Source organism: Spea bombifrons, chromosome 1 (assembly GCF_027358695.1).
Source record: "Spea bombifrons isolate aSpeBom1 chromosome 1, aSpeBom1.2.pri, whole genome shotgun sequence".
Classification (NCBI taxonomy): Eukaryota; Metazoa; Chordata; class Amphibia; order Anura; family Pelobatidae; genus Spea; species Spea bombifrons.
This window is the reverse complement of record NC_071087.1, coordinates 73,794,862-73,817,299: the sequence shown is the minus strand read 5'-3', so window position 1 is coordinate 73,817,299 and position 22,438 is coordinate 73,794,862. Positions and strand designations below refer to the sequence as shown.

General features: G+C 41.6%; 1 protein-coding gene across 1 annotated transcript; it reads right to left on the bottom strand.

Annotated features, from left to right (window-relative positions):
- Positions 1-1,591: 1,591 nt before the first annotated feature.
- UHRF1 (ubiquitin like with PHD and ring finger domains 1) lies at positions 1,592-20,807 on the bottom strand. The gene is made up of 17 exons (XM_053463596.1): positions 20,647-20,807; positions 20,398-20,557; positions 9,024-9,260; positions 8,799-8,947; positions 7,430-7,645; positions 7,201-7,310; positions 6,895-7,081; positions 6,686-6,809; positions 6,423-6,530; positions 5,854-5,958; positions 5,121-5,227; positions 4,831-4,993; positions 4,619-4,756; positions 4,193-4,307; positions 3,789-3,943; positions 3,496-3,594; positions 1,592-2,122 (listed from the first exon to the last, which is right to left on the bottom strand). Exons 2-17 carry the CDS (start codon positions 20,548-20,550, stop codon positions 1,976-1,978), a joined length of 2,313 nt encoding a protein of 770 aa, XP_053319571.1. The 5' UTR covers positions 20,551-20,557; positions 20,647-20,807; the 3' UTR covers positions 1,592-1,975.
- Positions 20,808-22,438: the final 1,631 nt, after the last annotated feature.

Here is a 22,438-nt window from a genome sequence, read left to right as displayed (position 1 = left end):
TGACTATACGCTACTGCTGTTGAGATTTTGTGCTCTGTCATTTGTTTTGCAATAAAAGGTGAATTGAAAAAAAAAAATCTAATCTTTGTAAATGGTGGTTAGGAAAAAAACTGTGTATTGAATTTATCAAATGTATCTAACTTCAAATAAAAGATATGTTGAGTTCTGTATTGAGACCATCTTTTTGATATGTTTTTAATTTAAAAATCCATTCAGTTTCTCTCCTAGAAATATTTAGGAGAATCGCCTCCTCTCCAACCGGGAGGCACTACGTCAATTCCCATAATTTTAAAACCTTCAATTGAAATTTTTGGACAAGAGTTAGTGTCTTGGTACGCTGTGTTTTGGATTTTTATTCCTAACGTTTCCCAGGTGTTCGAAAACTCTTTTAGGGCCCTTTTTGTTCTTCTTACATATTGTAAGCCGCATGGACATTGAAGGAGGTAGACTACACATCTTGTACTACAAGTTTTTTTTCAGTAAATAGATACAGATTTTACATCTTCCTCAAGGATAAAAGCCAGTGGATATATAGACTACACCAGTTGCCATTTACCTTCCTGGTTGGATAACATACCAAGGGGACAGATGATAAGGGTCAGAAGGAATTGTATTCGAAGATTTCAAGACAAAAGCTATAGAAATAAAGAAGAAGTTTATAGAAAAAAAAAAAGTATATCTACTAAACGAAAGTATGTTAAAAGTAAAACAAATGGATAGGACCCAACTGTTGAGAGGAAAACCTAACAATCAAACTGAAGGTGAGAATTACAAAAAAGAAAATGATAAAAAAGGTTGGAGTCTTTCATTCATAATGAAATATAACACCAAAGCATATCATTAAAAGAATCCTCAAAAAACACTGGCATATTCTTAGAAACCATACAGTTCTAGGACCCCTATTACCAGAAACGACAGACTATTTATTAGGGCTGCAACTAACAATTATTTTCATAATCGATTAGTTGGCCGATTAAGCGGATAAAAAAAAAAAAAAAAAAAAAAAAAAAAAAATTGTAAATTTCATTTAAAATAATTTTATAGGACAAAAGTTTTATCAGTAAGTGTTAATTCATGTAAACAATATTTTTTTTTTTTATATTAAAAGCTGACTGAGAAAAACATTGTTTTTATTTCCTTTTCCCACCCTGCCCCCCAGTCATACACATCTGCCCCCTGGCTTGCCACTCTGCCCCAGAAATGCCTTATACCCCCTATATGCCACTGTGCCCCATGATATGTCTTTTAACCCCCTAATTGCCTTATACCCCTATATGCCACCATGGCATCTAAGGGGTTAAAAGGCATATTATGGGGCAGAGTGGCATATAGGGAGGTATAAGGCATTTCAGGAGGGGGGGGGGAATGACATACCTGGTATGTCCCGCTCTGCAGCTACCATGTATCCATGGCATAGTAGGTACGTCCCGCTTTCGAGGGGGTTAAGAGCAAGGATAAGTATTACAAAGCCATAAGGTTTAAAAAAAAAATTTATTGAGACTTTCAAAGCTAGTTTAACAAAATACTCAGTTAAAGATTTTTTCTGCTGCAACAAGGAGGTTTAGATTAAAAAGACAATTGACAATATGAATCTGCAGATTGCATCAGCTTTATACTGAACACAAGTTTAAAAAAAAAAAATTCATTTGAAAAATGGCTGTAGACTTAGCTTGTAAAATTTTACACCAGTGCACAAGGTTGCAGTTTATTTCAGAGCAAAGATATGCCACCTGCTCCAAAACCACATGCAGTATTAAGACATCTGGGTCAGACTGAGGTAGAAATATATACCTGGGCACACAGCTAAGCACGATTCTGACTGCAGGAAATTGTTTTTTGTAACCATTACAAAAATAGTTTCATACTAAGATCTCTGCATTAAAAAGAGGCTACATACTTTGTGATATCAGGGTGACATAAGTATGGCCCCATATAGCTAAGTAGATATCCAAATCAGGCGACTTAGCAGTACTCATCACCGTCCACTTTCATACCCTGGAAACAGTTGGCGAAGGACGGCTTGAAGTGGTTTGTTGACATTCATGGAGTAGTTTTTTCCCAGGTCATGTCGGCAGGCTGGGCAAGTGTGCACAGATGCTTTAAAAGAACGGTCAAGACACCCCTGGGGAAGGGAGGTTGATTTGCAAGGTGTAGAGGAAGGGGGGGGGGGAGAAGAAAATTTTTTTTTAGATACATACACACTGAGCCATCACTTAAGGAATTTGACTTGTTAAGTTGTCCTTGTTTCTAATGCATCATGATGCATCAGCCTGGATAAACATGAGTGCCAGGGATCAGAGGACATTTCATATCACACACAAATTTAAATATATATTTATATGAATTAAAATTAACCATTAGAAGTTTTAGCACTCACACTTAAACCCCATGGAAGTAGTCCAATAGAGAATAGTCACATGCTTTTACCCCTTAAGAGTCATGGAGTTTTGGCACCAGCAGGGTTACATCTGGTTGTTAACCACGGCGGTCAAACCTAACAACCTATTCTCCCCTCTGACAGCTGGGGACAAAAATTTGAGGGCCACTATTCTACAGGGATTTAAATAAACTTCTGTTCAGGCATTTTCTTCCGGCAAAGTAGTTACTGACGCTAGGGAATGTGAAATGGACCCGATTTCTGTAAGTCAATGTAGGCGCAATCAGTCTGTATGAGTGTATGCTACAGCCCTATGCTGTCACAGCACTCCCCATAGGATTCCCCGATTGTAAAATGCAATATATACAAAATCCATCATATCTAGGTCTATATGAAATGTTAATACCTTGCACTCTACAGCACTCCCCGGTTATGTAAATTATATCTATATCTAAAACTGAATGTTTTACAGAAAAGGTTAATATCGGGCTGACTTTTCAGTTTAACAAAATGGTATTTTGACACTTTCAATGCACTAATACAGCCATCATTGGTAGAATTAGTGCATGGAAAGTTAAAATACCAGTTATTTGATAACCTGAGGTGTCTAGTTCACAAAAATATATGGTTTTATTAGTACACTGAATTGGTCAGCTTCAAATCACCTCCCAAATAGCACATGGGGCAGAATGACCTGATGAAAGAGTAAACAGTTATTAATCAGCAAAAAAAAAAACCTGCTTTTACTTATTGTCCAACATCAACCATAAAAATGCAGAAATGTTAACAGCCTCGGCCATGAAGGGAGCTCAGAGGTCACACCCACTGGGAACATTTTTGCCTTTATCTTTTTTCGGCTGTGTAAGCAGACATTGCCGGAAGAGAATGCCCATTTTTTTGACCATTCTCCATTATTCCAATGTAAACAGCAGTAAGCTATTGATACTATCTCCTGCTGACCCCAGCCTTTCCAATAAGAGAAGAAGTGACAGAACTTTGCACTCCTGAATGCACACTATAAAAAGATAGTTACTGCAAGCTGTCAGATACATAGGACCACAGGTCTCCCTTTAGTGTGTAGTAAACATGTAGAAAACATGTAGAAATATCAATCTTACCTTGCAGATATTATGAAGGCATTCAGTTGTGGTTGGTTCATACACAAGTTCCTGGCAGCAAATACACATAAAGGTTTCCTCCACCTTAGTCAGGAATTTCTGAGGAAATATACATTACATATAACCTAATTCCATCTTATATTCAGATTTACAAGAGTGAGCTGTTGTCATATTGACAGTTACAAATTATGCAATCTTTTGCAAAATTGCTAGTAGGGTCAAGCACCCAAACTTCAACTGCTTAACAAAAAAAAAAATAAAAAAAAAAAAAAATAAATAAAAAAAAAACTTACAGGCCCCTCTTTCAGAAATGGCATAACATCATTCCACAATTTTGCATTTAATGTATCCTCTTTGATAAGGGCTTTCTGCTCCTGAGTAAGTTTATATAATTCCACTTTCACTTTCTTTGGAGTTGCTGTGAGTACTTCAAGAAGCTCACCATCACCTGGAAACAAAGGTAAAGAAAAGAGAATTTTTAAATAAAGTCCTGGCTGTGAAACTAAACAGGGTACGCAATGTCAGTCTACCAGTGCTGGAAACAAGGCAGGCATTGCATGTTGAAGACAAGTATTGTTGCATTGAGATTGCTTGTACTCTAGCTAGAATGGGGAGGAAACAACCCTCAAAAGAACAGTCTGTAGGAAACTGGAGTAGTGCGCCTCTTAGACATTTAAGGAATCAGTAATAAATTTACCGGACTTCCTCTTCCTCTTCCCTTTGCTTGGCGTTTCTAACTCTTCATCACCTGTTCTTTTGTTTTCTTTTTCCCTCTCCTTGTTTGCCACCGACTCCAAATAGCCCTCAGGATACTATAGTGCAAAGAAATTTTTGTTTTTAACAAACGAAAGCTGCAAAATACCGCAACTCACCAAGTCATCAGTATAACGGATTTGAGTACTAGTGCTTAGACATTTTACTTCTGGGGAAAGCAAAACTCTTCAAGTTTACCGACAGGAGCATTTGCTAAACAAATGTCTTTAAGCTGTGCCACACCCAGTAGTATGACCTAAACAGGACTTATAACGCATAAAGCCTAAAGCAAATGGGATACAGGACAAAAAAAAATTGTCGTGTGTGAAATTCCAGTCATGTGTTAATGTAGACAGTATGCTACACATACTTGCATAGAAAGACCAAGTTTTTTTATTCGCTCTTTGCCCTCCTTGCTCCATGGGGCAGGTTCTTCATCATCTCTCCGAAGCAGGTACCGCCAAACAAGAAACCCAGACTTCCCTTTCTCAGGCCAGTACTTTACTACCTACAAAAGGGTAAACCATTTCAGATCTAGCATTGATAAGTGACAGATTACTTTAGTATCCCTGGACTTCTTACCTTGTAGATTCCATCATAGCGGTTTCCATCTTCTGGGGCATATTTGCTGTGTTTTCTCCCTTTAGAACTCCGCACCACACGTACTGGCTTGCCTGCTTTCCAGTCCTTTGCAACTGAGCCAGTTTTGTCATTAATAGGAGCACTACAGTTCAGTGCCAGAGCTCTGCCATACAAAGCATACAAGTTTAAAATCCTTCCAGAACACCAAAGTGTGAGGGGGGGGGGCAACAAAACAAACCTCAGAATAAGGCATTCCTAAAGCTCTGTTAAGTAAAATAAATGTCCGATACCTATTCATGTTTGACAGTTTCTGATCACATGACTGCTCTGCTGTACGCTTGTTACCAGAAAGGTCACGACCACCACTACCAGTGTAGGTGAACTCGTTCCCATTATCCTAGAATTTAAAAAAGCAGTTATGATTAATGATTTAATAGAATTTACAACTAACATTTGTCCTGAAGAAACCTAAAAAGGTATTGTACATTTGCACAGTAATTGACAGATTCAGGCGGTTACATTATAGTTTCACAGTATAAGTTCCTTTTAATGAAATGGGGAAAAAACTGACTTGGATCAGCAGCATCAAATATAGTTATATACCAAATTGGAGTAGAGTAGATGTTTCAGTGACATGGATTAGACTAGAAACTTTGTGGTCAGAACCTGATGAACAAAGATTCACACAAGTAAACCCAGTAGAAAGAGGCCCTGCTTCAGAGCCCACATGGAGTGGTATTCACCATGGTGCTTGTTCAGCATGCATACAGCCCCTTAATTCAGATGTCAGCCCATTATAATCTTTATATAAATTTACTGCTGGCGTTAGATTAAGTAGCTTTGCAATTACTGGGTGCTTAGATTCGGCAGTAGTCTTTTTAGGAAGATTAGGTTCCTACCAGAAGTTACAAGGAAACAGAAGTAAAGACTAATATCTTGATAGAGATATATATTTATTTTGGAGTATTTTCACCCCAAGACGAGGAACAAGAGGATGTAAACACCTCAGAATAGATTACTCACCACATCATCCTCATAACCTCCTGCTAGAACTAGAGAATATGAACCATCATTGCTTCGACCATGGATTCCAGCTACATGGGGTCTGTGCACACCAGATTCGCTCACCTAGACAAAAAAAAAAAAAAAAAAAAAAAAAAAAAAAATAGTACAAGAGTACTAATTGGTATATCCCCCCCACATCAGCAGGAAAATCTCAGGGAAGTCATATGTGCCAACTGATCCCAAGTTAAGCACAAGGTTACAATGAAACCAACTGGCTTGCCAAAATGAAGTTTAGGCACCCATTTCATGTCAGCATCAACTCCCTCAGCACAATAGTCTTGCTGGGACAGATGAACCCCTCATGACACAGAAGGGGAGACTGGCAGGCAACACGAGTTCTGCCCAAGATCTTTGCTTACAAGAAGGTAATCCCCTTACGTTAAGAGTAATGTCAAAGCAATCACATCAACTAGATAAACTGGTATTTTAATGGCACTTTAATCCCAGGGAGCACCCTGAAAACAAGTCACCTCATTTAAAAAAAACAAAAAAGCGGTGGGGTGTTCTGGTGGGCATGAGGCATTTACCTGAACTCTGAATTTCCACATAGTCCCAACTGGTACACCAGGTATAGGGCCATAATGATTTGATGGAACAATCGTGCACTCCCGTGTCCGGCCTACACATGCCATTCCCTGCAAAAAGTTTACATAGATCCAAACTTTATGTGGTGATTATGCATGCATCATGTTTAGTACTAATTACCAATTCTGTCTCCAGTAGCTATGGACTATTAACACGCAACACTAAATCACTGCTATACGAAGGTAACAGATTTTTTGTAACTCACTTTGCCCCAGTCTCGTTGAGACGCAGAGCTAGCAGATGCCATTTTTGCTTTTTTCTTGCTTTCCTTTAACTTTTCCCCTGCCAGAACCACTTCACTAGCATCATTTCTACAGTCTGGGCAATACCTAAAAAAAAAAAAAGCAAATTTAAAAAATGACGTGTTCACAACATAAATGTTGGTGCCACTTTATGAGGACTAACTGTAAGTACCAGTCTTCATCCTGGGGGATGCTGGAAAGAGGAGGACTGAGACAGTAGATGTGAAACGCCATATCACATTCATCACAAAGCAGCTGTTTCTCAGGGTCCTGTTTACCACCACAAATGTGGCATGCACACATGCGACAGGTTTTCTTTGGATCATCCTTGCAGTCCTTGCACTCTGGGCCATTTCTTCCTAAGACAGATATGCATCGAAATGTATATTTACTAAAAGCGCTTCATCAGAAAGCCAAGATTTGCAGACTCCCAAGAAACAAAGCTAACAGTTATCCTATATAGAGTTCTTACACTTACTTTTTTGTGGACTCTCAGAAGTACAAGGTGCTGAACTCCCATTTTGTTCAATCTTGTAAATTTCATCAACACACAAAACTCTGCAGTCATTCAAAGAGTCCCCGGCATCTCTAAAAAAAATAAATATTGGCCTCAGACACCAAACCCTCTCTTGAAGTGGACATTTACAGTCACCAAATTTCATTATGAACATAAAAAAACCCTTCTACGATAGTATATTGGTGCTTACCCCAGAAGGACCTTCGCATAAATCTCTTTTATTGTTCTGGTCTCTCTCTTTTTCAGAATTTCTGCATCATACCAGTATCCTCTTTCCTTAGGCTCGTCCGGATTATAGTTTACCATTACAACCTGCCCCACTGACAACTCATGCCATTTTATGAGAGTTCGTGCACGTGCTCTGACATCCCTGCTACTCAGCTGAACAATACCATTCTCTGGATAGCTGAAAAGGGAATGCCACTGGTTACACATTGAGGTTTTAGAGATTACACAAGGCAATGTTTCATACAAACCGCTAGGGTCCATATCTTTCGGCAAGCACTGCCTGAGGAGGCCATAAAAGCTGGTACCTACAATACACTGGCTGTACATTGTTTATGGAACCACAGTCATATATCCTACCAACTTAGGCATCATAACCACTTCACAATTCAGTTAATAGTACCATACTATCCTAGAAAAGAATTTTTATTAGAGATATTGCAGAAGAAGGTCTTGACGGTAGGGTTTGTCTTTGCTGACAATTTGCAACAGGGTTGATGTTCTAGAAGGGATATTCCAGAAGGCAAATTATTTCAATGAACTAGAAAAATGGTCAGAGCTGTGGCAACTCTGATTTAATGTGTAGAAATGCAAGATAACACACCTTGAGCATAGAAACATTAAGGGCAGAGTATAGAATATTTCAACAAAAGTTCAGAGAAGGGCTCCTAAACTGCTTCATGGAACGGTTAAAAGGATTTTAACATGTATCACTTTTACACAACTCTAACTGCTTTTGTATGTAACTGTATCCATCTATTGTCGGGCACTTTGTCGTGATACCCTTTCAGATTGTATCTGTGCGGGCGCTTGTTGCTCTTATTGTGGTGCTCAGTGCCTACCTTCCATGTGCCTTACTATTGCTGTGTCGTTGTGTACTGTCTTGTTGTTCTTCAATAAACGGAGAATTAACAAAAAAAACAAAACATGTATCACTTTGAGGAAAATGTGTTGGAGGATATGATCGAAACAAAGGGAAATCCTCTAGATTGTAAGCTCGTTTGAGCAGGGCCCTCCTAACCTGTTGTCCAAGTCAATTTGTTATGTTATACTATTTATGTCCCATCTACCCACTGTACAGCGCTATGGGATTTGATGGTGCTATATAAAATAAATAAAGGGTGCCTGGAATAGCCTTCCACTAGAAGTGGTAGAGCTTACTACAGTGAAGGAAGTTGACATAATGCCATCCTAAACATGTACCGAGAAGACAGTGGTACCAATAAAAGGGTAGGCTGCAAAGAGTTGCTGTATAAGATGCAAATTTTAATTCGTCCATAAGATACTTGAAATGCCTGCAGTTTTACACCAAACACGTTTTGTATAATACTCACTCCTCATATTTCACATGGTAAACAACATCAGGAGCATCTGTTCCATCTGACAGAGTACCATTCTGCGCCACTCCTCTGGTCACATTTACCACTTGAGCCTCAAACCATGCACCCATGTTTAGGTCACGAGCATCAACAAGGTCACCGATCTGTAAAGTGATGAGTGATAAGAGTTAATTATCTGAAATAATGACTTGTTTAGAGTGTTGTATTGCTAACACATACCTTGTAGAGGCCTATTCCTTCAGAGGCAGTTGACTGAGATTGAAGATTCATTGTACTTTCCCCATTGCTGGAATTTTTATCAGAATCACTATGGCTTGAACCACAACCAGAATCAGTATCTGAGAGATCCCCCTCTCTCTCCTTTGTAAGAGGTGGAACTGAAACCTGGCGCACCATCAACTGAACAATGTCATTCAGCCCAACACTATAATCAAACAGTGTGTGTCCATCTTCCATCTGTTAAAGGAAAATATATATTTTGTTGAATTATAAACAATGAAAGTTAAACAAAACATTGAATGCACAAGTAGCCATAATAAGCATGTAAATCTCGAAGTACCCAGTGTCCCATTTTCTAATAACCACACTAGTGAAATGAAACATTTATATGAAGTAAATTAAATAAACGAAATAGCCTTAAGCACCATCAGAATTAAGCCTAGGAATACTCCCTTAGACCAAGCTGAGAAGTTTTAGCATACTGAGGTTCCAAACACATGGATCAGTCACTGCCTCAAAGAATGCATAGCTTAGTTATTTTCATCAGTGAAAGCACTCAAACTGAAGTCAATGGGGAGTGCTTTCTTGGCAAGTTGGACTGGTCAGTCTGTCCTTGGGTGGATTTTTAGTGACACAGAATGCATCGATAGAAGTTAGCAGGTAGAACAGCGCAAATGAGGGGGAAGTGTCCACATGTGCCTGCAGCAAGAGCTGCAGCTACGTAAAGCCTTTTAAAAAAATTACCAACACTGTAAAAAAGGACCAATACGAATTAAACAGATTTCCAGTGTGTGATATATATATATATAAAAACAGACAGACATCCTTTATCATCAACAGCCCAAATATGGACATTGGTTAAAGGTGCTCCCCATACTGCTAATTCATTTTGATATGGGTGGCCATAGGACATTGAGAAGGATATTGGTAGTTAAACCAGATATATTAATAAAATGCCAGGTGTGACAGCAGTGCAATTCATATAAGTAGGGCTACAACTAATCAAAATCAATAGATAATGAAAATCATTGACTACAATTTTCATTATTGATTAATCGAATAGATTTTTATCTATTAAAAAGGTTTTTTCCCCCCAGAGCAAGTGCTCTGAAAAACTCTCCTTATATAATTCGACCTCAAAACAGAGATCGGATTATAGCACTGGAATCCAGATCCCCTCACCATCAGGTGTCCGTGCAATATGCACAGACAACTTCCGTCTCTCCCCTCCACTTCCGCTGGGTCTTCTACGCTGCAGCGCCGTTGCTGACAGTGAAAGTGCCTGTCAGCAACGGAGGCTCACAGAACACCAGGGAGTCAGGAGAGAGGCAGAGCGGTGTATGAGCCACCCTCCCATACATCACTGCCTCCTCCCCCTCCTATACACCCCTCTGCCTCTCTACCTGACTCCCTGGTGTCTTGTGAACCTCTGTTGCCGACAGGAGGCAGGAGTGGTGTATGGGAGGGGAGGGGATAATGAATTTCAGGGTAGCAGAGTGGTGTATAGGGGGAGATAATGAATTTCAGGGAGACAGTGTAACATCTGGGGGAGTTAGAGTGGTGTATAATGAATTTCAGAGTGGCATATCTGGGGGAGGCAGAGTGGTGAATTGGAGTATAATGATCTTCAGGGTGGTGCAGGGCATTTATGAGGGGGTGGAGTGGCATATCAGGGTACACAGTGGCATATTGGAAGTTATAAGGCATATCAGGGATCACAGTGGCATATCACTGGCATATAAGGAGTATGAGGCATACTGGGGGCACAGTGGAATCTCTGGCATATAGGAGGTATAAGGCATATCTGAGGCAGAGTGGCAAGCTGGGGGTCAGATGGGCATAACTGGGGCAGTTTGGTAAATAGAATATAAACAAGGCTTTTTTCATAGTTTTTTTAAATATGAAAAATAGTTAACATCTGAATTAATATTTACTAATAACTTAGTTTGAGAAACACTGGGTTCTTGTAGCTTTTATTATTATTGTCAGTAAAACAAGGTGAATAGAGAAAAGCCATTGTGAGAGATGAAAGCGTAAATTTAAGAAAAAAAAAAAAAAAAAGGGGCCAATGAATCGATTGTTAGTTGCAGCCCTAAGTGTAAAATGCCCTTTAAAGAGGGCACACTTCTCTGAATTCACCTACTCCATCATTAAGCAAATCTTGCTATGGATTGGCTACTTAAAACCAATGTACACATGCATGAGCCCGTCCACTGCGTTCTGAGCAGCCACTGGAGCTTACTGGCAATAAGCATATCACATGCATGGACAGGACTTTGAACACCATGCAAATCAAACAGCTGGAGCAAATGTATAAGGGGGTGATTCTCCAGGCTGCAGGATTCAGTACCCACGCCAGACAGACGCTCCGCTCAGGAAATCCACCTGAGTGTTAAACGTCCCTGAGGTGAACTGTTGTCAGTGTAATAGAAAGGGGCCTCCGCCCAGAATGAGATCCTGAGAAGCATGAGCAGTAGACCAGGGCTCCTGGTACCTCCTTGCCTGTTGATATATGCGACAACCGCCTGGTTGTCGGAGTGTAGCAGAAAGTTCTTGCCTTACAGCAGCGCTTACCAAAGATGCTGTGCATTTTCCACCTCAAGCAACTACAGGCAGTTGAAGATAAGTAGTTGAACAGCAGGAGACCAGAGCCCTTGAACAAATGTCTTCATACGTGGCCACCCATCCTCTGATGCTGGCACTGGTGGTTAGGAGTTCTTTAGCTGATAAGGACCACATTCTCCCTGCAGCTAGGGTGTCCCTTTGAAGCCGCCGGGTGAGAGATGCTCTGACATGAGACTGACAAGCCTGTCCAGAGCAAGCAGGTTCCCGTTCAAATTATGCAGAAGAAAGTTCTGGAGAATCCTCATGCGGGCCAGAGCCCAAGGAACCGCGTACCTTGTGGAGGCCATCCAGCCCAGCAGTGACATACACATCCTTATGGAGCTTCTGCGCGCAGAGAAGATGGCAAACCAGTGAACAAATACCATTGATCTTGGAAGGCCTTCCCTGAGTGAGAATCCAGACATAGGCCCAGGAACAGAGTCTGCGGAGAGGGAATGGTGCTGAACTTGTCTCAATTCAGAATCAAACAGAGCTCCTGCAAGGTGTTGACTACTCTGGAAAGGTGAGACTGTAGAACAGGAGCCAAACTGGCATGGATAAGCCAGTTGTCCAGGTAAAAGGCAAGTGACTGAAATCCCCTGAAGTCTGAAATGAGCTGCCACTACTGCCAGGAGTTTTGTGAAGACTCTTGGATCAGCTGACAGACCAGATGGAAGGGCCTGAAACTGGAAATGCTGAATACTCGAACCCTGAGGAATGGCTATGTGTAGAAGTTGTTGATGACAGATGGATGGGAACATTAAGATATGCATCTTTCAGGCCTAGAGACCATGACTTTGGAGGCATAAGGTGTCTAGAGCAGATCTTATCTTTTCTATCTTGAACTGGACATACCAGAGGTGACTGTGCAGGAAGCACAAGTCTATAAAATAGAATCCTCATGGGGCTTTGGGCACCAGGAAGAAAATAAATCCCCTCTGACCTTGCTCCAAATAAGGGACGGGAATCAGAGCCTGTAGATCTGAAAACTGACTTATGGCAGGCAACAGGAAGGCCTGCTTTGCCCTGGTCTTGAGGGAGGTGGGAAACCAAGCAATGATCTGGAGGTCTGAAAAGAAACTGGTATATGTGGGTTACAATGCATCTCACGCAGGGGTTTCGAGTGACTCAAGTAACTGTCATGGGGGGTGTCATGTGGAGCTCTTGGGGTCCTGAGGCACTTGGGGGGGTTTAGGAGAATCTGTCAATTCTACCCCTCTCAGAAGGGGGTCTGTCTCAGAAGCCTTGATCCCGTGAAGAGTGAGAGAAAGAAAATGGAACCATTAGCCTCTGGACTGGCCTGGGAAGTATGGCTGAAAGGACTGGAAGCAGGTCTTTGTTGTGGCACCCAGTGCTTGTCCCCTGTAGTCTTCTCTGGACCCCGAGGCAGAGGTAATTCCTGGCTTGAACACTGAAGTACAGGCCTCAAAAAGACTTAATAGCTACTTCAGCTTTCTTTTCCATAAGGTCAGAACAATGTGAGCCATCCTGGAGCAGCAATGTGGTTCTTCTGGAAAGTCTCATAACAGCAGTATCCAGAGGAGTAACAGAACAAAGTCCTCAAAGGGGGAACAAACTTCTCATGCCTAGACAAGTTAACCCTTCTTTCTGGGTGATGCCATTCCTGCTTGATGATAGACCGGGCAGGAGGCTGTATGCATGAAAAACTGGGAAAGAAGGGGGGTGTCACTCTTCTGGGTAGCAGTCTGCTCTAGATGCATAGCAGACTTCATAGCAGAGATAAGGGTATCAATCTCCACTACCAGGAAAATAAATTAACTGTCTTCCCAGATTTCACCCTCTTCAGATGAAACCTCTTCAACTTCAAGGTAATAAAAATTCTGAAAAACTGGGGCTGGTGACCCAGGAGAGTGGGAACCTGCACTGCCAGGAGGTGAGGGCAGGAAGACGCAGGGACAGCTTGACAGAAGGCAGACTGCGTCTACCTCTGAGCAAGGCCAGAAACTCTTCCTCCAGCCACATCAAACTGACTTCAGGCAAGCGGTGCAAATCTTCTTCCTGGAGTCTTGCAAGGCTTTGACAGTCAGAGCATTGCGCATGCTTAGTCTTCAATAAAGACTTCTTAGGTTTGTCCTCCTGAATTATCAGGAGCAGACATGTTAATTCAGGATGCAACAGTACCCTACAAAAACAGCATGAACTGAAGACAAGTTACCTACTTAGCCATCCATTTAAATCACTGTAATCAAGCTGCAACAGTGGAAACTAGGCTTGAAACGCACTACCAGAAGCAAGACAACCGCCATGACTGATGTCACGGAGCTCCGTGCAGCCGCACCATGGCGTACAAGCCGCCCTGACCTCGGAAGCATCTGCGCCGCCTGAGAAGAGACGCAGGAACAGAGAAGATGCTGCAGCCACAACTGGTTGTCAGCAGGAGATGTTAGGTGGCCCTTACACGAAGAAAGGAAGGTTCTCCAAATTTTCTGGTATTTAGAAGTAGGAGTGTTTTCTGCTGGCAATCAGGGTTTCTATGATTGCCGAGGACAGGATTTTGGATTGCAGGATCTTCCTGTGAGAAGCCATGATGCAAGCCTTAAAAGATCCAGGTTTGGGTGATATACAAGTCCTGCTGTAGAAGTCCAGAAGTAGAAGTCCTGCCGAATGGGAAGATGGAAAGGGCTGCCGCAGGCCAGTTGGATTAGGTCTGTAAAGCAAGCTCTCTTCGACCAGGAAGGCATTCTCCCTTATCTTGGTGGAGAATGTAAGATAGCTTGAAATTCCATGTCTGGGACAGGGCGTCCATCCCTTTGGATGTCCCCTGGGTGAAAGGGAGAAAGTTTCTACCTGCTTGTTGGTGCTTGATGCCATGAGGTCTATTTCAGGAGATCTCCATGGATTATCTGCTTGTATGTTGGTAGAACCTTTGACATGTACTGAGGACGAGTGAGAATGGTTTCGTTCGGCCCATCAACAAATCTTGAGAGAAAGATCTAAAACGATACCAGCTCCTCGTTCCTCCAGTTTGTTGATATACACCACTACTGTGACATTGAAAGGATATGAACTGCTGTGTCCCCTAGGAGGGGTCCCCAGTGTACTAATGCTTTCCATACTGCCAACATATATAGGAGGTGGATATGAGGACTTGCCTCCTGAGGGGGACCACAGGCCTCGTACAATGTGTTCCTCAAAGATTGGATTTTCCATGACTGTCCTCTCAGCAGATTGTCCTCTTTGTTTCACCAACAGAAGGACGAGTGTACTAGAGGGCTGATGCAGACTCTTTTGGAGAGCCGAGGTCATTAGGCCTAGGAGGGACATCAGGCTCCTGATCGCAGACTTCCTTTGCAGGACAGAATCTCAGAGGTTTCAATATTTCTCCAAAGGAAGGAAAGCCATGTGAGCTCTGGAATCCAAGATCACCCCTAGAAACATCAGTCTTTGAATAGGAGATAATTGGGATTTTCCCCTAACTCTGGTCCCTTGTAATCCTGAGGAAGGCTGAGACTGACAATCTTCGTAAACCACAAAACCTCTGGTTCATTCAAGGGCTGCAACTAACGATTATTTTCATGATAGATTAGTTGGCCGATTATTTTTTCGATCAATCAATTGGATAAAAAAAATGAATGTACATTTATTTAAAATAGTTTAATAAATTATGTTAAATACAAACAGCAAAATAAAAAAAAATGATAAAATGCATTTCTTGTCTTTATTTCCCAACCAGCCCCCCCAATTCATGCACATTTGAGCCCAGGCTTGCCACGCTGCCTCCCCGACGTCACTCCACTCTACCCCCACATATGCCACTGTGCCTGATACACTTCATCCTCCCCAGACATGCCACACTGCCATCCCCACATATGCCTTATACCCCCAGATATGTCACTCCATCCTCCCCAGATATCTCATAGTCCCCTCAAAGAGTCAGACCTGTTCACAGCACACTGACACCATACTTTTATAAATAAGTACTGGGTTAATCTTCACTGCCCCCAGGATTTAGATTTCCCTTAGTCTGCTCCCCCTTTACCTCTAACTGCACCGTAAATTAACTTTATTAAATTAATTAAATTAACCCTCAGTCCTCATCATTAAATTAACCCTAAACACCCCATTAACCATAACTACCCCTAAATTAACCCTAAAGATCCCATCAACCACAACAGCCCCTAAATACCCCATTAACCACAACTGCCTCAAATTAACCCTAAACACCCCATTAACTACAGCTGCTCCTAAATTAACCCTAAACACCCCATTAACCACAGCTGCCCCCAGATTAACCCTAAACACCCCATTAACCATAACTGCCTCTAAATTAACCCTAAACACCCCATTAATCATAGCTGCCCCTAAATTAACCCCCACCTCCCCTAACTTTCAGCAGCCCAAATATTAATTTTATACTTAGTCAGATGAGTGTCACAGCCATGTGGTTCTGGCCTTCTGGGAGAAGGAAGGGGCGGGGCCAGTTGTCAGTGATTACAGGGAGGGACTTTTAAGTAGGAGCTGCTGCTGAGAGTCAGACTAAACGGATTATACAATGAGGGGTATTTTTCAGAGCGTTTGCTCTGAAAAACCCCTCATTTTATAATAGATAAAAATCGATTCAGCTGATCGATAATGAAATTCGTTGGCAACAATTTTATCGATTAGTTGTTGCAGCCCTAGTTCATTCACTTATCAATTCCCATATCCACTACTGCAACACTTCTGATTGGCATTCCACTGTCCCGACTCCTCTACAGTCGATCCTAAATGCCCCTGCTAGGCTTATCTTCCTTGCACGTCGCTCCTCTTCTGCTCCCCTACTCTGAAGCCCTCCACTGGCTCCCAATTACCTTTACAATCAAATTTATAATTCTGGTACTGACATAAGCCCTCATAAGCAAATACTCCCCTGCCAAATCCCTACGTTCTTCCCATGGGCTAAGGCTCTCCTCACTTATCACATCTTCCCGTCTACAAGATCTCACTCGAGCTGCCCCATATCTCTGGAATCTACTCCCAGTGAACCTTCAGCTTTCACCCTCCCAACATTTAAGGATCATCTCAAAACCCACTTCTTCAGAGAAGCATACCATCTTAGCTGCTAGAACTTCACTGTCATTGACACAGCCACCACACTACCCCTCACCCTTTCTCTGTGCCTTATGTTTGTCACCCCATTCCCTCAAGATTGTAAGCTTGCGAGCACGGCTCGCTCCACCTAATGTATCGGTTTGTCTTAGTCTGTCAATTCTCATCTTGTCATACCCCTTGAATTTGTGTGTTGCATTAACTGCTGCAGAAACTGTTGGTGCTATATAAATAGAAGATAAATAATGTGTACATTTGTATAATTTATGCTTATGGCTTCACGGCTTGTGAACAGGGACAGTAGGGGTATACTGGGTAGATATTGTGTTAGGGCAATTGGATGTAAGGGTTTCTCACACATACATATATACATAGTATTTGCTTGATTTTAAGACTAGCTTTTTTCGGAGCAAATGCTCTGAAAAAATACCCCTCATCTTGTAATCAGACCTCAAATAGGTCTGACTATGAGACTAAGATCCAGATCCCCCACAACGCTGCAGAGGACCTGGATCCTCCCCGTCCCCAACTTACCAGTGCTTTCGAGTCCCTGGTGTGTAGCCAGGGCAGCGTGTAGAGGTCTACACACTGCCACGGACAACACACCGTGAGTCAGAAGCACCGGTAAGTTTTTTTTTTTGGGGGGGGTGTTCAATGGGGGGCATAAGGCATTTCTGTAGGCAGATTGCTCTATGAAATGCCTTTTAACCCCCTAAAAGCCAGAGTGTCATATAGGGTATAAGGCATATCATGGGGCACAGTGGCATATAGAGGGTTAAAAGGCATATCATGGGGCAGAGTGACAAGCCTGGGGGCATATGTGCATAACTGGGGGGGCAGGTTAAAAGTTTACATGAATTATCTTTTACTGGTAAAATTTTCCCATAGGGTCGTCTTATACTCAATACAGGGGGGGGGTCATCTTATAATCAATACATTTTTATATATTTGAAAAAATGGTTAGAGGTCCTCTTGAACATGTTATTAATGCCAGGGATGTCACAGTGACCTCACTTTTTTTAAAAAAAATTTAGTGATTTTTTAGTGACCCTGCAGGGGATATCCTGTCCTCAGATGACCTTCTGGATGACTTCAGCAGTGACTGCCCAATCATCATTTAAAAATGTAACAGTTTTCCGGCTTTCGTGCTGGAAGCTGTTACGTGAGAGCAGACAGCCGAAAGCCAGAGATGCTGCCTCCTGCTGTCAGGAGGGAGTCCAGGCTATCAAACGATGTGTCCCTGCAAGAAGGGCAGGACGTACTGGTACATCCATAGGGGACTGAAGGGGTTAATTCCAAAATAGCAAATGGGTAACTATTCTACCAAAACTCAATTTCAGAAGGGCAAACTTTCATTGGCTAAGGTCAACTATGCAAAGACTGGGATGAATTGTTCTCAGGACAAATGGAATACCTTTAAGCACATATTGCAAAATTATACATCCTAATATACACCTATGGGGGGGGTACAAAGGCAATTCAAAACCGATGTGGCTTACCAGAAAAGTAAGACAGGAAATAGGAACTAAAAAAATGGCAGTTAAGTATCATAAAAGCAAGGGATCAGCAGCATCATTTTCGGCATAGAGAGATGTCAACAAAGTACGCAAAAAAGGTGATTAAAATGGCTAAATTGTAGAATGATAAGCTAGTTGCTAAGGAGAATAAAACTAATCCAAGAAATTTTTATGTAAATGAAAGAGTTAACGGTAGAGAATGTTAGCCCTTTATCTGAAATAGGAAACCTGGTTAGTGAGAACAGAAAGCAGACATCTTAAATATTTTTTCTCTCCTATTTATACCAAGGAAGAAACAATGACACAGCCAGTTTACTAGTTTTAAGGAACCATTACAGCAAATATGGGATTGGACAACAAGAAAAGTGCTCAAGCAATTAAATACTGTAAAGTTAGACAAGGCGCCTGGACTGGATGGTATACACCCAAGGGTACTTGAGGAGCTAAGCCTAGCTCTGGCCCAACCATTACCGATCTTTAGGGAGTCTTTCAGTTCAGGCATAGTGCCATTACACTGGCACAAGGCAGATGTTGTACCCATATAAAAATAAATAAAAGATGACAATCTCAACAGGGCAATTGCAGTCCAGTAAGCTTAACAGTAGTGGGGAAATAATTTGAAGGGTTGCTAAGGGTATACATTCAAGAACATATCTTGATCGAGAATCCAACTAGTGTAAGTCAACATGGATGTATGAAAGACAGGTCTTGTCAAACCAACTTATCAGCATTCTATGAAGTTTGTAAAAAATATACCGTACTGGTCCGATTATAGTGGGGGTGCAGCCTATAATCTGGGTTTAGTGCAGGGACTCCCAAGTGTTCTATTTTTTTCCTCTTTCATATAGCCCTGTTGCAGCCAGGCAGCAGCGTTAAGATCTAGATGCCCCGCAGCACTACAGGGGACCTGGATCCTCCTCTCTGGCAGCAGGTGAACGCACCCTCTACTTTTTACCTTCTGGTGTTCCATCATACAAGCCCCAGCAGAAGAGGCTGTCTATGTGCGGACGTCCACCGGCTGCCATAGAGGTGGATGCCCCGCAGCTCTGCAGGAGACCTGGACCCTCTCTAGCAGCTGGTGGACGTCTGCGTGACACATGCAGGAAACCGCCGCTGATGCCCGCTACTTCAACCGGGCTTCTATGACAGAGCAATGTCGTGACATGACCTTTGTCACCATAGGTTGTCTATGCGCATCGCCCAGACGTCCACTGTCTAGCCCCACTAGACACCAGGGAGTCTGGAGCACGGGTAGCAAGTCTAGGAATTAATAGGTAAGTCTGGGGGAGGCAAAGTGGCATATCTATAAGGTGCATTATGAATTAAGGGGGGGGGGGGCTTAAAACGTCTTGGTTTTCAACTAAATGCATTATAGATACCAAAAGTGTTAAAGTACATGTATTCCTGTGCATTAGATAAAACTACTATAACTTCATTAGATAGAAGTAGATACTCTTTTACCTTTCCACTGATGTGCATGTTTTTTTTCTTTAAGGATACATTTTTCTTTAAATTAGCACCAAACATTAAGGGTGCAGCCTATAAATCAAGCCAATACAGTAGATCTAAGCATTGGCCATATATGCATTTTATCTGGACTTTGCTAAGGCATTTGATACAGTTCCACATAAGAGGTTACTCTACAAGTTAACAGATATAGGCTTAGCATGTCTGCATGCTATATTTTAGCAAATGTTAGAGCCAAATACAGAATTTTTTTTATGGATGTTTCTCATCCATGTATACAAGCATTAAGTAAGGTGCCTCAAGGGTCTGTCCTAGGTCCCTTTTACTTTATTAATCATCTCCCAATCTGCATTGAGAGAAGGGTCAGTTTTTGCTGATGGACACATAAAGAAGGGTAATTCAGACTAATCTTGATGTTTGTTCTTTGGAAAAGGATTTAGACAGGGGCGGGTGGGCAAGTGGCAGGCAAGGTTCTATATAGACAAACGCGAAGTTATGCTATAAAATCTGCTGCCACTACAATGCAGTTTCTCATGTTCGCAAAATTCCTAAAGCATAAAAACGTTTGCACAAACTTTACAGTTCGTTAAGATACGTAACACGCCATCACTAAAGCTTAGTGATGTATTGAAGATTGAATATTAAACAAGTCTACCTTTAATGAATGCCTGGCCACGAGTACAAGAACACACTTGCATAAGCTTAAAACCCAATATTAAATGAACGAGTGCGCTCACTTGTTTCCCCCGGTAAAACAGACGCTGCTTCTCCATCTCCACCCCAAACGCCTCCTGAATGCGCTGCCTTAAGTCCTCCAGCTTGGTCAACTTGGACAACGAGTCAATACGGCGCGTCTCCCGCCCATCCATGGTCCGCACCTGAATCCACATGTCAGAGCTGGCGGTACATAAAAGGATCAATGTAAAGCCATGTTGCGTACGCAAAATGAAACGCATCTCCTAAAGAAAAGCATCTGGACGCATTACCTGTTCGGAAAGAAGTAATTAATAAAACTGGCCGCTTCCAAAACCTAAAAATACTTATCCCCTGCACACGTCAAACTCCTGTTCGCCCCCCGATAATAACTTCAAACGGAACCGTTTAACAGCTTCACGCGCTCCTCTCGATACAACACCGTTCCTTATATTCGCGCGGTTTGTTGCCCGACTGTAGACTCTCCCCTTGATTCCTCATTCTAATTGGACAAAGTTGGCGCTCAAACACAATAGGAGGAGCTATGGTCAGCTCTGTATCGCGTTACGTAAAAGGGAACGAGGAAAAGCGGCATAAATTAATACATGCAAAACTCCCTTTTTTTTTTTTTTTTTTTTTTATTTTTTTTTTTTTTTTTTTATTTTTTTGTCCCCACTGTTTTCTTTTTCACAGAGAATAACTGAAGGTGATAAAATGTGCCCAGTAGGCTGTCCCTACCGCTTGGCAAGTTTCGAGTCCCCACTTTTGGCTTAGTCTCAACTTTAACTCTCTCAAAGCCAGAAGTCTATGCATTGGAGGGGGGAAACTTTGGAGATTTGTTATAGTTATATTTCGGTGAGAACTATCTTAGACTTCATCTAGGGAGGTTTATTAACAAAAAAAAGAAAATGGTCACAAAAGCTTACCTCACCGAAAGGTTCGGGACACATTTTGTCTGTGGGATGCTGGGACTATTGTCTTAGTTTTGGTATAATTACATTTAGGTGTAAACACTAGAAACTACTTACAACTTGCCAAGGGAGACCCGTATTTTTATGATAAGTGAAGCTATTCATATGTATAGGAAAAAGGACAATCTTTATATTACATAAAATGCTTATAGTGGTTAACCCCTTCAGGACCGGGAGGTTTTTTTTTTACCATGTTTGCACTAAATGAGCAGTTTTTGTGCTTTTTTGCTATGACTTTATTCAACTTTGATTGAATAATAAAATAAATAATAACTCATTTAATGCACCCACATACATTATATATTGTTTTTTTCATCACAAGTAGGGCTCTCTTTTGAAATAATTACATATATAAACCATCATTTAGTATAAAAAATATCTCAAAATGTGGTGAATAATAGGGAAAAAAGGGAATGTTTTCACAGTTTATAAAAACAATATAGAACCAGTGCAAATGGAAAAAGCGTATTTAGGTATTTGCCCTGTTTTTGGAAATACAAGGGCACTAGGGGCCGTGTCTGGCCCCTCCCCGGGGCGTCAACGTCCGACGTACACTGTATGGCGGCGGACGCCCGTTTTAAAAGTGTTTAGGAGGCGATCAACGATCACCTCCTAATCTTCGATGGTGTTGCTGACATCCAACAACCCCAAACACTCACCCCGGGACGTGCTGTGACCACTCCGGAAAGCGGTCACAACCGCCACTGCGAGTGACCTCGCCAACCACAAGATGGCGGCCACCCTGTAAGAAAAAAAAAAACAATGAAGTTTAAAAAGTTCGCAAGACGGTCTCCAGACCCTCTAGAGAACTCGTGCTCCACTTGCAGGTTGAATACAGGTACTGCATTCAACCATGCAAGTCAATGGAGCCCAGCTTTCTAATCACAGTGTGATTAGTAAAAATAAATTAAAAAATAAAATAATAAGAAAAAATATTTAAAAAAACAGTAAAATGTAAAAATAATTTCCCACTGATGTCACCATCAGGGGGCCTTCAAGTTCCAAAAAAATATAAAAAATATTCTAAAAAAAGAAAAAAAATAATAATATACCGTATTTGCTCGATTATAAGACAAGGTTTTTTTCAGAGCAAGTGCGCTGAAAAATACCCCTC